We start from the raw sequence: 14,805 nt of genomic DNA, 5'->3' as shown, positions 1-14,805 counted from the left end.
AAGTAATGTTAAGACCCTAAACAAACATCAATAATAAGTTAGAGAAGAAATCGGGAAGATCGGATGTTAAACGAGTCAAAACTGGCTAAGGTTGCTGTCAGCAGTAACTTTGGTCGATGGTCTTTGGTCGATGGCATCGACCAAGGAGGATCGACCAAAATGTCTTTGGGACAGAATAATGGATTTTGGGGGTTTTTGGTCCGAAATTGGTCTTCCGGGGTTCGGATCGATCCGGAACTTGGAGGAATGCTTAAGAACAGTATGGGGACACTAGAAATCAAGGAATTAACATAATCCAATGGTCTAAATAGAAAGCCCCAAATTGAGCTACTAAGTTCAATAGATAAGCATCATAGCATGAATTGAAATTGATTGAATTGACAATGAAAAGGCATGCATTAGCTAAGGGAGCTTATAGAAATTCGATTAGGATCATATGCTAGTGATAAACATGTACATAGCATGCTATATATCTCAGTTTTGTACAAGATGGCATGATGTTAAGAAGAAAATCAAAGAATGTATATGCTAGGCTTGAAATGGGGGCATAGCATCAATGGATTACTCGATAATTTCCACAAGCAAAAATTCCACTTTTGATAGGCCCAAAAATTCTTTCAAAAGGTAAGAGGATCATAGGTTAAGCAAGAGTGGACACTTGGAGTGATGGTTGCAAGGTTGCAGCACCATCTCCAAGGTCTCAACAGCAAGAGAGGGATTGAATAGAATAGAAAAAGGTAGAATAGAGAGTGGAATGATGAATCATACCTTGTAGTTGTAGATGGAGACAAGAAACAATGATAAACAATGAGTTTTGGTGGAGTATCCTTCACAAATGCCTAGGAGTTGCTTTAGGAAGCTCCCCCACGTTCTCAGGAGTGAAAATGATTGCAATAGGACTCAAAACACGAGGCTAGTATAAATAGAATAGGGAGTATTCCAAAGAATCATTAACTTGTTTGACTGGGAAACTTTGGTCGATGGCATCGACCAAAGAGGATCGACCAAAATGTTTCTCAGCAGAAAAATCAGGTTTAGTTCAGCAACTTCAGACAGGGACTTGGAGGGCTATACAAGGTCAAATTGAATGGGGTTTTCTTCTACAATTCAATCAACAAGTCTAGTTCCGGGGAATACCTTTAGAGTGTGCAAGGGAGTTCATTTGGTACTTCAACTAAATCATTCTTCTCCGATACGCAGACTTTCATTAAACACTGACAATGTACTCAAGTAAGGAGTATCATCGTCAATGACCATAGGCCCGGTCTCCGACTCATAATTATCAATCAAAAGGGTCCATAAGTCTCTTCTACCACCACTTCGGGTCTTCGGACCTAAAAGCAACAGTGGATCCTGGTTAGGGTCAGGGTTAGAATAGGGCTGGGTATTACAGTAGCAGAGGTAACTATCTTTAGTGACTCACAGCTTATTGTCAATCAAGTACAAGGGGAGTATGGCATCAAAGAACCCCGATTACAAAAACATCAAGAATCATCATACAAGCATTGCAGAAGGAATTTAAGAATCTGAAAGTATGTCAGATTCCAAGAAAATAAAATGCAATGGCAAATGAGCTTTCAAGACTGGCTAATGCCAAAGAAAAGACTCTAGACCCTTTGGTCTACATTGAGGAATTAACATTCCCAAGCAGTCAGGAGAAGGAGATATCCTATATTGAAGTGGAACGATGCTGGATGGACCCGATTGTGGAATATCTCAAAGATGATAAGCTACCTAAAGATTCGAAAGAAGCAAAGGTTAATCAAGGTACGGGCATCGCGATTTATAATGCAAAATGGAAGGTTGTACCGAAGGTCCTATGCTGGACCCCTCTTGAGATGTTTGGGTCCGAAGGATCGAAAATAGCTCTGGCAGAAGTGCATGAAGAAATTTGTGGGGCACATATGGGCGGTCGAGCTCTGGCCCACAAAATTTTAAGACTCGGTTTGTATTGGCCGAAGCTCCAACAGGCTGCAATGGAATACGTTCGTCACTGTAGCAATTGCCCGATCCATGCCACGGTATCGAAAAGGCCAGCTGAAACCTTGACATCAATTCTAGACCCCATCCCTTTTGCGATGTGGGAAATTGACATCATGGGAAAAGTCACTAAGGCTGCAGGCGGAAGAGAATATCTCATCGTAGCAATCGATTACTTCACCAAATGGGTAGAAGCTTGTGCTTTGGCGACCATCATCGAAAGGAGGGTGGAGAAGTTCGTGTTAGAATCTATCATTTATTGGTTCGGGATGCCAAAAATTCTTGTGACCGATCATGGCACACAATTCGACAACCCACAATTCGAACAATTTTGCAGCACTTACCTGATCGAGCATCGTATGTCATCAGTAGCATATCCCCAAAGCAACGGAAAAGTAAAGGTTACGAACCGAACACTACTTGATGGGATAAAAAAAAGACTCGAAGCTGATAAAGCCTTATGGGTTGAAGAATTGCACAATGTTCTATGGGCCTATCGAACTATAGTTCGGACTCCCACAGGAGAAACACCATTTAAATTGGCTTATGGATATGAAGCATTAGCACCGGTCGAAGTAATGGCTGGGACACATCGAGAAAGAGAATTCGAGGAAAAAGCCAATGAACAAGGATTGCTGGACAGCCTTGAGCTACTAGATGAAGTTCGGACAAAAGCGATTGCTCGAACCCAGTATTATCAGCAAAGGATAGCATCACACTACAATACCCGAGTAAAGCGCCGTCAATATCGAGCGGGAGATCTAGTTCTAAGGAATACCTTATCTTCAGATCCACACCACCAGAGGAAACTAGATCCTTCTTGGGAAGGACCATATATGGTAATCAAACCGGTCGGTTCGGGGGCATATAAGCTGAAGAACATGGCAACAGATAAAGAGCTGGATGGTTCATGGAATGCTAGACATCTGAAGAAATACTATCCCTAAGAAGATCATCATTTTCATTTTTGATGTAACAACATTCGACTCAATCAATGCAATTTCCAGTTTTCAACACAAAATCTTTTTGATTGGGGGCAACACACAATATTCAGCGACAAACGGATCAAAATCAAAAGGCATCGGTTTAAAACCCAAGTGGGACCTTCTCAAGCTTAATGAATTTCTACGAAAAATCTTAAGTAAAGGCATCGGCTAAGAGTATAAAAATTTACAATAGTACTGTTCTAAAACATGTATAACAGTCCTTTAATAATTAAAAGCAATTATGAGACTATGTTCTGTAAGTATAAGTACCAACATATGTTTATGGCCTATATGTTTATGGAGATAACCATCTTTACCTTAGGTTGAGTTGATGATGAATCGAGAATTACCAAGAAATGGTCCAAAAGTAATGTTAAGACCCTAAACAAACATCAATAATAAGTTAGAGAAGAAATCGGGAAAATCGGATGTTAAACGGGTCAAAACTGGCTAAGGTTGCTGTCAGCAGTAACTTTGATTGATGGTCTTTGGCATCGACCAAGGAGGTTTGACCAAAATGTCTTCGGGACAGAATAATGGATTTTGGGGGGTTTTTGGTCCGAAATTGGTCTTCCGGGGTTCGGATCGATCCGGAACTTGGAGGAATGCTTAAGAACAGTATGAGGACACTAGAAATCAAGGAATTAACATAATCCAATGGTCTAAATAGAAAGCCCCAAATTGAGCTACTAAGTTCAATAGACAAGCATCATAGCATGAATTGAAATTGATTGCATTGACAATGAAAAGGCATGCATTAGCTAAGGAAACTTTTAGAAATTCGATTAGGATCATATGCTAGTGATAAACATGTACATAGCATGCTATATATCTCAGTTTTGTACAAGATGGCATGATGTTAAGAAGAAAATCAAAGAATGCATATGCTAGGCTTGAAATGGGGGCATAGCATCAATAGATTGGTAAGAGGATCATAGGTTAAGCAAGAGTGGACACTTGGAGTGATGGTTGCAAGGTTGCAACACCATCTCCAAGGTCTCAACAAAAAGAAAGGGATAGAATAGAATAGAAAAAGGTAGAATAGAGAGTGGAATGATGAATCATACCTTGTAGTTGTAGATGGAGACAAGAAACAATGATTAACAATGAGTTTTGGTGGAATATCCTTCACAAATGCCTAGGAGTTGCTTTGGGAAGCTCCCCCCACGTTCTCACAAGTGAAAATGATTGCAATAGGGATCAAATCATGAGGCTAGTATAAATAGAATAGGGAATATTCCAAAGAATCATTAACTTGTCTGACTGGGAAACTTTGGTCGATGGTCCTTGGTCGATGGCATCGACCAAAGAGGATCGACCAAAATGTTTCTCAGCAGAAAAACAGGTTTAGTTCAGCAACTTCAGATAGGGACTTGGAGCGCTACACAAGGTCAAATTGAATGGGGTTTTCTTCTACAATTCAATCAACAAGTCCAGTTTCGGGGAATACCTTCGGATTGTGCACGGGAGTTCATTTGGTACTTCAACTAAATCATTCTTCTCCGATGCGCAGACTTTCATTAAACACCGACAATGTACTCAAGTAAGGGGTATCATCGTCAATGTCCGTGGGCTCGGTCTCCGACTCATAATTATCAATCAAAAGGGTCCATAAGTCTCTTCTACCACCACTTCAGGTCTTCGGACCTAAAAGCAACAGTGGATCCGGGTTAAGGTCAGGGTTAGAATAGGGCTGGATATTACACAACCCAGAATACCTATGGATCTAATAGATTGGGTCAATAGACACACTCGGGCCAAGCCTTAAACCCAAAAAGATGGGCTACTGATAAGCATATTGAGGCATGAGAAGATGCAATAGTTTCTTTGCTTTGCTCTGAGGGAGAAAAAGTTTACATTATTCAATCTTCTACACTTCTCTTCGGTAGAGGACACCACCAAAGCTGCCATTGACTATGGGGTCCCAACGTTCAATGAGGAGTACAAATCAGGTGGTGTCGTTGCTTATACAACTCCCCTGCATTTTGAAAACCTTGAGGAGTTGTTTTGTTTGCTTTGCCATCACTAAAGGCCAAGCCAATCTTCATTGCATTAAACTGGGAGATGCATCATCATGGTTTTGTTAGGTTTCTTCGTATTTGCTTCCACGGTGCATTGTTGGTTCTTGTAGCGACTGCACTCTGGATTCTTGGGTTTATTCAAAAAGGGTGTTTCTTGCACTTGGAGGGTCACTTGGTCGTGAGATGCGAGACAAAGGAGTTCATTTACAGGGCTCCACCACTAGGGAATCTTCAGTTCAGCTGGTTCTTGGCCATGTTCATAGTGTTTGGCATGGTTTGCTACCTCGGTATGCTCAAAATGTTTGCAGCAAAGGTGGAGTGTTGGTCCCTGGGGATGACAGATGAAAATGGATCAGAAGCCTTGGAATTTCAGATCATGAAACACAAAGACCAAGATAAAAATTGGGGTTTCTTTGAGAAAAGGGTTGACGTGGCCGGGCAAGGAATAAGCTCTGCAACAGTATACATTGGAGGGAATGAATCTAATAGGCATTTTCCATTGATAAATGAAGCATATTCAATGTTTTCCCATACAAATCCATTGCATATGAATGTATTTCAAGGCATTGTACACTTTGAAGGGGAAGTGATTGCAATGATAGCTGCACCATTTGACAGTAAAGAGAAGACTTTTGGAGGACAGATTTGTGGCAATATGAAATTTGGAAGGATTGAAGGTATATTGTTAGCTGTCATCTCCTCACGTGATTACATGAAGATGATGAAGAGAATCAAGAAATCTGAAATGATGATACCCGATTCAACACACGCAGCAATTGATGAGGCTGCACATTATTTTGGAATCTATTATAATGTTGATCCATGCCTTGGAGGGCTTGAATTTCCCTATGCTTATACCTTGTGATACCCGATTCCAAATTTTGTTTTTTCTATTGAAGTAGTACCATTGCTGTCTGCGGGTGTGCACAAGCATGGTTTGGCTCCCAAAGGAATGAGACTTGTCTTGTACAAAAACCATGGAATTAGAAAGTACCCCTTTGTTACTGTAACTGAATGGTATGTTGGGCCTTGTGTTTCTCCTACCGTTGCTGGATGCAGGCCTAGAGGATTGATTGCAAGGGCTCTTCTACTTGCAGCCATTACTTCGGCCGGAGTACCGGAGAGGATTTTTCCATCAGTGATGTTCAAAGCAATTTTCTTTCCTCTGAATTGGGAGGTGTTGCATCTGAACCTTGAAGACAAGGTTCTCATAAGAGGTCGGCGATGTTACGATCTTGGTTAGGGTAGAAGGGTAATTGTAAGGGAATATTTGGGTTAGCATGGTTAATAGTCCTACGCTATAAATGTAAGAGGGTTTAGCAATGCAAAAAGAAGAATGATTTCCCAATTTCTTTAACTCTCTCTGTCTCTTTCTCCCTTATGCGTTTCTTCTTCTTCCTAGCCCTCAGTCTTCTAAATTCAATCTTCAATCCTGTGTAATTTTTCTTCTTTTGTAAGCTTTAGATACGAGATCGTATCAATGTACCTCACATAGAGTGACTTCCATTAGAACCCTTTACTTGGGTTTCAGAAAATATGAATTAAAAGGTCGGTCATTTATCAAACCGAGCTCTGATACCAAGTTGAAATTTCCAAGATCAGTAATGAGAAATGAAATCAGATGAGAAGGTTGAAGGATGCTGGAGAGAGAGAGAGAGAGAGAGAGAGAGAGAGAGAGAGAGAGAGAGAGAGAGAGAGAGAGAGAGAGAGGGTGCGAAAGTGAAAATTGATGGCCAAGAGTGTGTGGCATTCTTGCCAATATTTTACTATGAAATATATTGGAAATTACATCAATCTCCTTGTGGGGTTGAAGAGAAGAAATCAAACAGAAATTACAACTGAAGCTGTGATCGATAAACATGCAACTGAAGTACCCCTATTACATGAGTACTCTTAACATATTTTAGCTCTCCCTTGGCATAGTGAAGCAAATATTGCGGGTACTTTATTAGCTCCATGGGTTGGTTTGTAATAGGGTCCACAAAGTAAGTTTCCGATCGGTTTCCTTTGTTTGGAGCACAAGACATGGTGAGTTTGTAAAGTAAATAAATTCGGCTAGTCAGCTAGACTAACAATGTGGTTCACATGGCTTGACCATGACTTTGAGTACTCAGATAAAATAACAAGATGTAGAAACAATTCAAAGAAACGAAATTGTGGCTGCCAGCCATGGAGCAGTCCTCTTCTTTTTCCTTGAGTATACGCTCATCTCTGCGTGCCGTATGAATCTGTTGGGCTCAATTTTGCTTTTGCGTATACCAATATGGATTATCATCCATTAATTGCAATGTATAATGAACCCTTAACGAGATGCAGAAACAAATTCTAAGAAACAAAATTGTGGCTGCCAGCCATGGAGCAGTCCTCTTCTTTTTCCTTGAGTGTACTCTCGTCTCTGCATGCCATATGAATCTGTTGGGCTCAAGTTTGCTTTTGCATACCAATATGGATTATCATCCATTAATTGCAATGTATAATGAACCCTTAATGGGTCTGATCTAAAAAAGTATGAATTGTATGCTCATTATTCACGGCTTATCCATCAGTCCTATTGTAGTGTTTGGGACTATTGTTGGATGTCTGCACAATTCTGTTTTGTTGTCAGATGATGGAATGAATCACTTCACTGGAACTACCAATGTCTGTTTCTTTTCTCTGTTTTCTTATCCACTGGCCAATGTGACATTGGATTTGCTTTCTTCTGATTTGGACTCAACCTTAAATTGCGAAAGCTCACTCATTTTTCTGCAGAAGAATGCTTTTGAATGGGGCTTATCAATGATTCCACACACAGAAGATGCAGTTCAAGTGACTCAACATGTTGCCAACTTTTTTATCAGGTAGTTGATGGTCTTGAATAAGGTTTGAGATTATCTTAAAAAATGTATTTACTGTAACTGCATAAATGTTCTTGAAAGTAACAGGACATATGGGGATGTAACTAGGAGAGTAGCCTCCACTATCTTCAGATTAGTGGGTCAACTCTTTTCCCTTTAATATATGAGTATATGATTAAGTTATAAACCATTAAGATCAGAAGTTGACAAGGAACATGAGCTGAAGAGTTGTAAGAAGCTAAAGGAGGTAGGAGGAGAGAGAAGAACAAGAGTTGGAAGAGTGGAAATCAACATTCTTGCCTATGTTTATTATGGGAATTACAACCACCTTCCTAGGAAAATAAAATAGAAGAAATGAAAAACAGAATACAGCTTAAACTGATATACACTAAACTTATGACTAAGGTACCCCTATTACTTCCTAATACTTCCCCTCAAGCTGGAGAGAAATGTCTAGCATTCCTAGCTCATTTAGTAGGGTACTGAACTGGTGAAGAAGGTGCCCTCTGGTGAAGATATCAGCCACCTGATCACTTGTCTTCACAAAGGGGGTACAGACACATCTGGAGTCAGTCATTTGTTTGATAAAATATCCATCAACTTCAATATGTTTTGTTCGGTGATACCGGACTGGATTGCGGGCAGTGCCTATGGCAGGCTTGCTGTCAAAATAGTCCTATAGGTTCTGTGAAGTCAAGTGCCAACTCCTTGATTATTGACTTTAATCAAATGAGTCCACACACCTCATGGGCCATGCTCAAAACTTTGCTTCAGCATTTGAACTTGCTACAACAAGTTCTTTCTTGCTCCTCCAAGTAACAAGGTTTCCTCCCAAAAATATACAAATTATCTGATGTGGAACTTTGTTAGAGATGAAACCAACCTGGTCAGCATCTGTAAAGCCTTCTATCTTCACATGGTCATGCCTACCAAGGAGAGGCCTTTTTCCTTGAGAGGATTTTAACTATCTTATGATTTGATTAACTACATCCAGGTAACCAGTTTTGGGAGTATGCATAGACTGGCTCATAACCCCAATGAGAGAAGATGTGTCTGGAGTCAACTTGCCCAGCAGCCTCTGGCACTTGGAAACATCATGAAGACGAGACCCACAATCTTCACTATGCTTGCGGTTTGGTTAATTGGAGATTTTGTTGGTTCGCAGTCCAAAATCCCTATTTCCTTTAACAAAACCAATACAAGTTTCCTTTGTAGAGATATATGCTTTCTTTGATCTAGACACCTCAATCCTAAGGAAAAGCTTTAACAGGCAGAGATCTTTAATGTCAATTATTTGGGTCAGATGTACTTACAATCTATTAATTTCAGCGCATCAATCGCAGTGACTACAATCATACTTGTCACGGCGACGAGGCGATGCAAGGCAGTTTAGGCTAATTGAGGCGATGAGTCGACGAGGCGCCCTCCGAGGCTCTTTTGAGGCGGTTGAGGCATTTTAAGTGAAATTTTTAGTGTACATCTCATTCACTCTAAATCTATCATATCTTATATAATAAAAAAAACCAATATCAGACTACCTCATGTCATCCAACATACTACAAACCACACATAATAGGTCCTAAATAAAAAGTCGCGAGAAGAAAGGAAGAGAAGAAGTTGTTTGTCACTGGCCACTGCTTGCCGGAGTGTCATTGCGGGAATGGAAGAGAAGAAGAGAGGAAGAGAGAAAGAGATTAGGGATTAGAGTGAGAGTGAGAGTGTGAGACTTGAGTCAAGAACTTATTATCTTTCGATTTTGTTTGTTTTTATTTTATTTTAACATTTGATCACATGTAGTGTCATTATACATGTACATATAGGTTCAAACAATAGATACTTTACAATCGGAATCTAATAAGTATTTCAATATATGCCTTAGATTAGGCATCTTTCTCGTGATTTAAAAAAGAAAAAAAAAAGTGGATGCCTTATTGCCTAAAAATAAGGCGACACCAATTTGAGGGGCTCCAAAGGAGCCCAGACGCCGAGGAGACGCCTTGACAACTATGACTACAATGAAGACCACATAAGCAATGAGAGCTATGAGATGGTTGGTACTCTTTCTGAATTCTGATAAACAATATGTGATCAGCTTGACTCTCAAAAATCAGAATAGCCATTCCTTAGAATGGCCTGCTTAAACCTTTCAAAACCACCGACATATTATGCCTTGTCAAGAGACAAACTTTGCTTGAGCAAAAGGAAGATTGAACCTTGGAGGAGGCTACATGTAGACTTCCTCTTTTAGGTCCCCATGAAGGAAGGCCTTCTTAACATCAAGTTGGTACGAGGACCAAGCTCTATTAGCAATCATTGGCCACAAGAGCAAAAGTCTCTTGGTAGGTGATTGCATAGACTTGAATATCACATTTGGCAACTAACTTGGCTTTGTATATTTCTATGGTGCTATCTGTTTGGTTTATGATTGTATAAACCTGTTAGATATATAAGATATGAATGACTATTATGATGTCACACGATAAGGGGAGTCTCACCACCGTGGTTTTCTTACTGCTTTAGGTCTTTACTTATCATTGTCCTAGTTTAAGTGATTTTGATAAAAGTTAGGTGTAAAACCCAGCCCTGACCTTGACCCGGAAACCTTGTTATTTGTAGGTCCGATGACCCGAAGTAAAGTAAGAAGTCAGCTTTGGGCCATCCCAGTAGAGGACTTGGTGTCTGGCTTTGAATCCATGAAAGTTGATGATGAAGTTCTATTTATGGAAACTGAATCTTGATGAAGATCGGATTAGTTGATGGACTTGGAGTGCTCTCTATCTTGGTTTGAAGGCATTTCTACCTATTAGGTAAGTCACTTGACATGTGTGCAAAACCCCTTTAGGATTGGATTTGATCTGGGTCTTCAATTCCCTGTTTTGGATTTGCTGTCGGCATTGGTCGACTGATTGGTCGACTGGACCAGTCGACCAATCCACTCAACCAATGAGTGTTGTCTTTGGCAATTAGGTTTTTCTTGCTCTATTTAAGTCCAATCTCGAGTCTACTTCGTATTTGCTGCCTCCAAACTCTTTGGAGCGGACCAAAGACCTCTGCAAGTCATCTCCCTTGCATCCTTGGTGATTTTCTTGACGGATCTTCGTCGAAACTCTTCCTTTTCATCAAAAGGTATGTCTACACTCTCTTCTTCTCCTCTATCTCTTATTTTCTTTCCTTTTTGAGTTGAGACAGTAGAGGAGATGCTGCATTCTCTGTTGCAAACATCTCTGGACTTGTCTCTCATGATCATCCTAAGGATTAGAGGCTAGAACAATGATCTTAACCATGATCATTGCAAGCTTTTGAAGGAATCATGATCAAACCATGATCTAATCTTTGTTAAACTTCTGATTTGAATTATGATCTCCTTGGATCTTCTATATTGATCATGTTAGTAGTTAATTGCTGTGTTTTCTTTTCATGATCCATGATCTATCGATCTCTAGTTGTTCTCTTCTACCATACTATGTGTTCTTCATGAATCATGGTAGTTACATATATGGTAGGTTTTGTTTCCTTATTTAGATTTATGCTTTTAAGCCTATTTCCTTGAAGATCTAAGTATGTTTTCATGATACCTTTACCTGAAGCAATGATCCATCCTCCTATTGTTCTTGTCTTTGATTTCTATTTCGAATTCATCAAGATCCATGGTTGATCTAATTATGGTAACTTTTTGTTTCCTAATTTGAATCTTGATGTCTTGATTTGATTAGTGTTTTGAGGTCCCCTATATGTTAGAATACTACTGATGTAGTTTACCCCTTGATTAGTACCCTTTTGAACCACCAAATTTGGATTTCATATCTTAAAACTCTGTTTTTTTTAGGCTCTCTTTATCTGCATTGGTCGATTGATTGGTCGACTGGGACCATCGACCAATCCACTCGACCAATGAGTACAGGCAACTCCAGAATTGGTCTGTGTTGGATGTTTTGGTATCTTTTCTGTTAGGGATCTTTCCTAATATGTTGTATACACTTGTTTAGGACCTTCTACTCAAGTTTGCCAAGATCTTACTTGATTTCTTAGGATTCCTTTGCGAGTTATAAAAGGTAAGGATGGTTATTTCTTTAATTCCATAGATAGCATGAATTTAGTTTCTATATTTGAATATCATTGATATGTTTCCTAAATTAGATTCTTACAACGATATACTACTGTTGCATAACCTTGATTACAGTAGCATTGCTTAAATTGATTCATGTATGATTTACTTACCAATTATATACAAAGTGATTGTAATTATTGATTTCTTTCCATATATGAAGTTACCATATATGTGATGATCTGAATTGATGCATGTGTATGCTTAAGTATGGTTTGGAAAGGAGAGGTGTCCTTTTGACACTTCTGTCCTTGGACTACTACGGGAATATTATGGGATGTTTCCGGAGATGCCCTATGGACACCTTCCTAAACTGTTGGATGACATATCTAGGATTGTCTAGTAGTGTTTGGCTAGGATGTCCTGTTATGTCAGACCCTAATCGGAGGGGTATTGAGACCCGAACGACCCGTGGTAGCAATGGGGATTCATGGGCGCTCAAGACCGGTAACCAACCCGTGAGAGGACAGGAATCACATTGTGGGGGCCATTTATTGGTAGGATTGCATATGGTTAGACTTGGGCTCACGGGCGCTTAAGACGGGTAACCAACCCGTGAGAGGACGTGAGAGCTTCCCGTTGACCATATGTGGATGATCAATAGGGTTGATGAGTCCGTAGTCAGGGACTATGAGGACTCTAGTGTGAAGGATACCGGAAAGGATCGTCGGGGACGAGGAATGGACGTATCTGGATCGACTTGATGTAACTAAGTAGAAGACTTGCATTTGGCTAGGTTTTACCCCCGACATGCGCCGTACTTAGACCAATGGTGATGTGAGAGAGTGGTGACTTAACCCCCAGCCATGGAATGTCCCGAGGGATGCCGGACCCATTACCAACTGATGATGAGTGATTGAGACCTTCCTAAAGAAGTACGGTGCTATGACTTAAAACATGTCTGCCAATAGAGACCAGCATATATAGAGTTAGATTCATTCATTCATTGCTTGTCTCATATCATATTGCGTTTATGTTTGTTCCGAAATCTTGCCATTTATGTTATTATGGATTTAAGCCCCTTCTTGAGTTTCTTTGAAACTCATTCCTTTATTGTACAATGTTTGTTAGACTATCCTGCAGTCTTGAGTACTATGACGGTTCCTATGAAGAAGCGCAAGGCGAAGAGGCATATCTCCGGGAAGGTGATTGCGGTTACCACAATTACATTTGAAGATCCCGCGAGTGGTTATGCTCCGTACGATGCTTAGTCCGACCATTGAGTGGAAGCGTCCTTGTGCCATTTATGAGATTTACACTTATAAGGATGTTGTCTATAAAGTGGAGAACAATTTAGTTACCCATTGTACTTGCTACTGGGATTAGATTTTGTCTAGTTTATTATCTTTTAGAGCTAGTTTTCCGCTGGTTGTAGAGTGGGATTTTTGCCTCACTTTACTTATTTGTTTGACACTCTGATTATATCTAGTATTCTGATTTATTTATGATTCATTCTTTCCTTATTGGATCTATGGTTTATCTTCCGCACTTTTATTATGATTGTTCATGATTATGTTATTGTTTATGTGGGAGGTTGATTACTCGATACCTGATCTTCGGGCTGTGGATCACACTCTCGGGTATGCCAGATAGGGTACCGGCTGGGAGGATGTGACATTAGGAGTTATATTTCTTATGTAATTCTATTTTCAGTTTATTATAAAAATATGTCATGTCTCGTATGGTAGCACATAGATTCTATCGTCCTATACTGTTTTCCATTTGTTCTTTCTTCTTCTCTCTACCCGGTACTTGTTACAGATTCTCAGATTGTTTACAAAACCCATTACACTCAACCAAGATTTGTTCCTTTGGGAAGATCAACAGGTTGCCATGCACCATTCTTCTCAAGTACTCTCATTTCTTCAGACATAGGCTTGTTCCATTTCGAATTACACATAGCTTCACCAAGATTTGTTGGAATAGAGGATGGAAAGATGGTAGTTGACAAGACCACACATGTAGGAGATATAGCCTCATAGAAAACAATCTTGGCAATAGGGTTAGTGCAACACCTCTTGCCCCTTTGAATGGTAAGAAGATCTAACTAATGTTGTACTGCATTTGAATGATCAAAATAGTTGCCAATTAGGATTTTTCACAGGGAAAAAATTTCAGATTTGAAAGGATATCTATAGCACAAAGACAAAACATTATGATGATAGGGACAGAGTTGCAAACACATAGTGGTGGCAGAACTGTAGACCAGATAAAATAAGATGAACTAAAGATTATCAAGCAAAGACGAGCAAAGATGCCTTGGGATTCTGATATAAAATGGATGGGCAGTTCTGGTTAGTTACTAAAATAGAAAATAGATTCCCAACTCGACTTGTTAATAGATGAAGAAATTGAAGGAACAATACAAGTGAATTTAGAGAACAATAAGAACAACAAAGTAACACCCGGGCTTCACACGGCAAGGTGGATTGAACACCAATTTACCTTGATCAAACACAAGGGTTCTCCATAGAGAAGAAAGGCTAACAAAGTAACCTTGATTTCAAAAGGATGAGTGAATTCCACCCTTTTAGATTAGTCCCTTTATATAGCCACTCTATAAGACATAAACATTGAATATAGCATCCAATCACTAGCTAACACCTGCCTAATAATGACTCAACCACTACCTATGTCACATCCACCCAGCCAGTACCCTACCTGGTATACCCGAGGGTGTGATCCACAGCCCCGAAGAACAAGTATTGAGAAAATCATCCTTCCACATACACAATAACATAATCATGAACAAGATATAATGTATAATAATATCAACAAGAGATCAAGATAAGAGGAAAAAATGACAATATAATTAGAGTGCGGAATAATGATACCAATATATATAATAATCAAAATGTAGAGTGTGCGGAAAATCA

At 39.7% G+C, this 14,805-nt stretch overlaps 1 protein-coding gene across 1 annotated transcript in view; it reads left to right on the top strand.

The window, feature by feature from the left end:
- Window positions 1-14,805, top strand: part of LOC149005100 (gamma-glutamyl hydrolase 2-like) — a 124,962-nt gene that overhangs the window by 91,940 nt on the left and 18,217 nt on the right. The window contains exon 8 of the mRNA XM_089169595.1: window positions 7,739-7,827. Coding sequence (XP_089025721.1) covers window positions 7,739-7,827 — 89 coding nt within the window. The remainder of the gene's footprint in view (window positions 1-7,738; window positions 7,828-14,805) is intronic.

This window comes from Hakea prostrata, chromosome 9 (assembly GCF_041222555.1).
Source record: "Hakea prostrata isolate BN-2017 chromosome 9, UWA_Hpros_2, whole genome shotgun sequence".
In the NCBI taxonomy this organism is placed as follows: Eukaryota; Viridiplantae; Streptophyta; class Magnoliopsida; order Proteales; family Proteaceae; genus Hakea; species Hakea prostrata.
The sequence above is the reverse complement of the archived record's forward strand: the minus strand, read 5'-3'. Positions and strand labels throughout refer to the sequence as shown.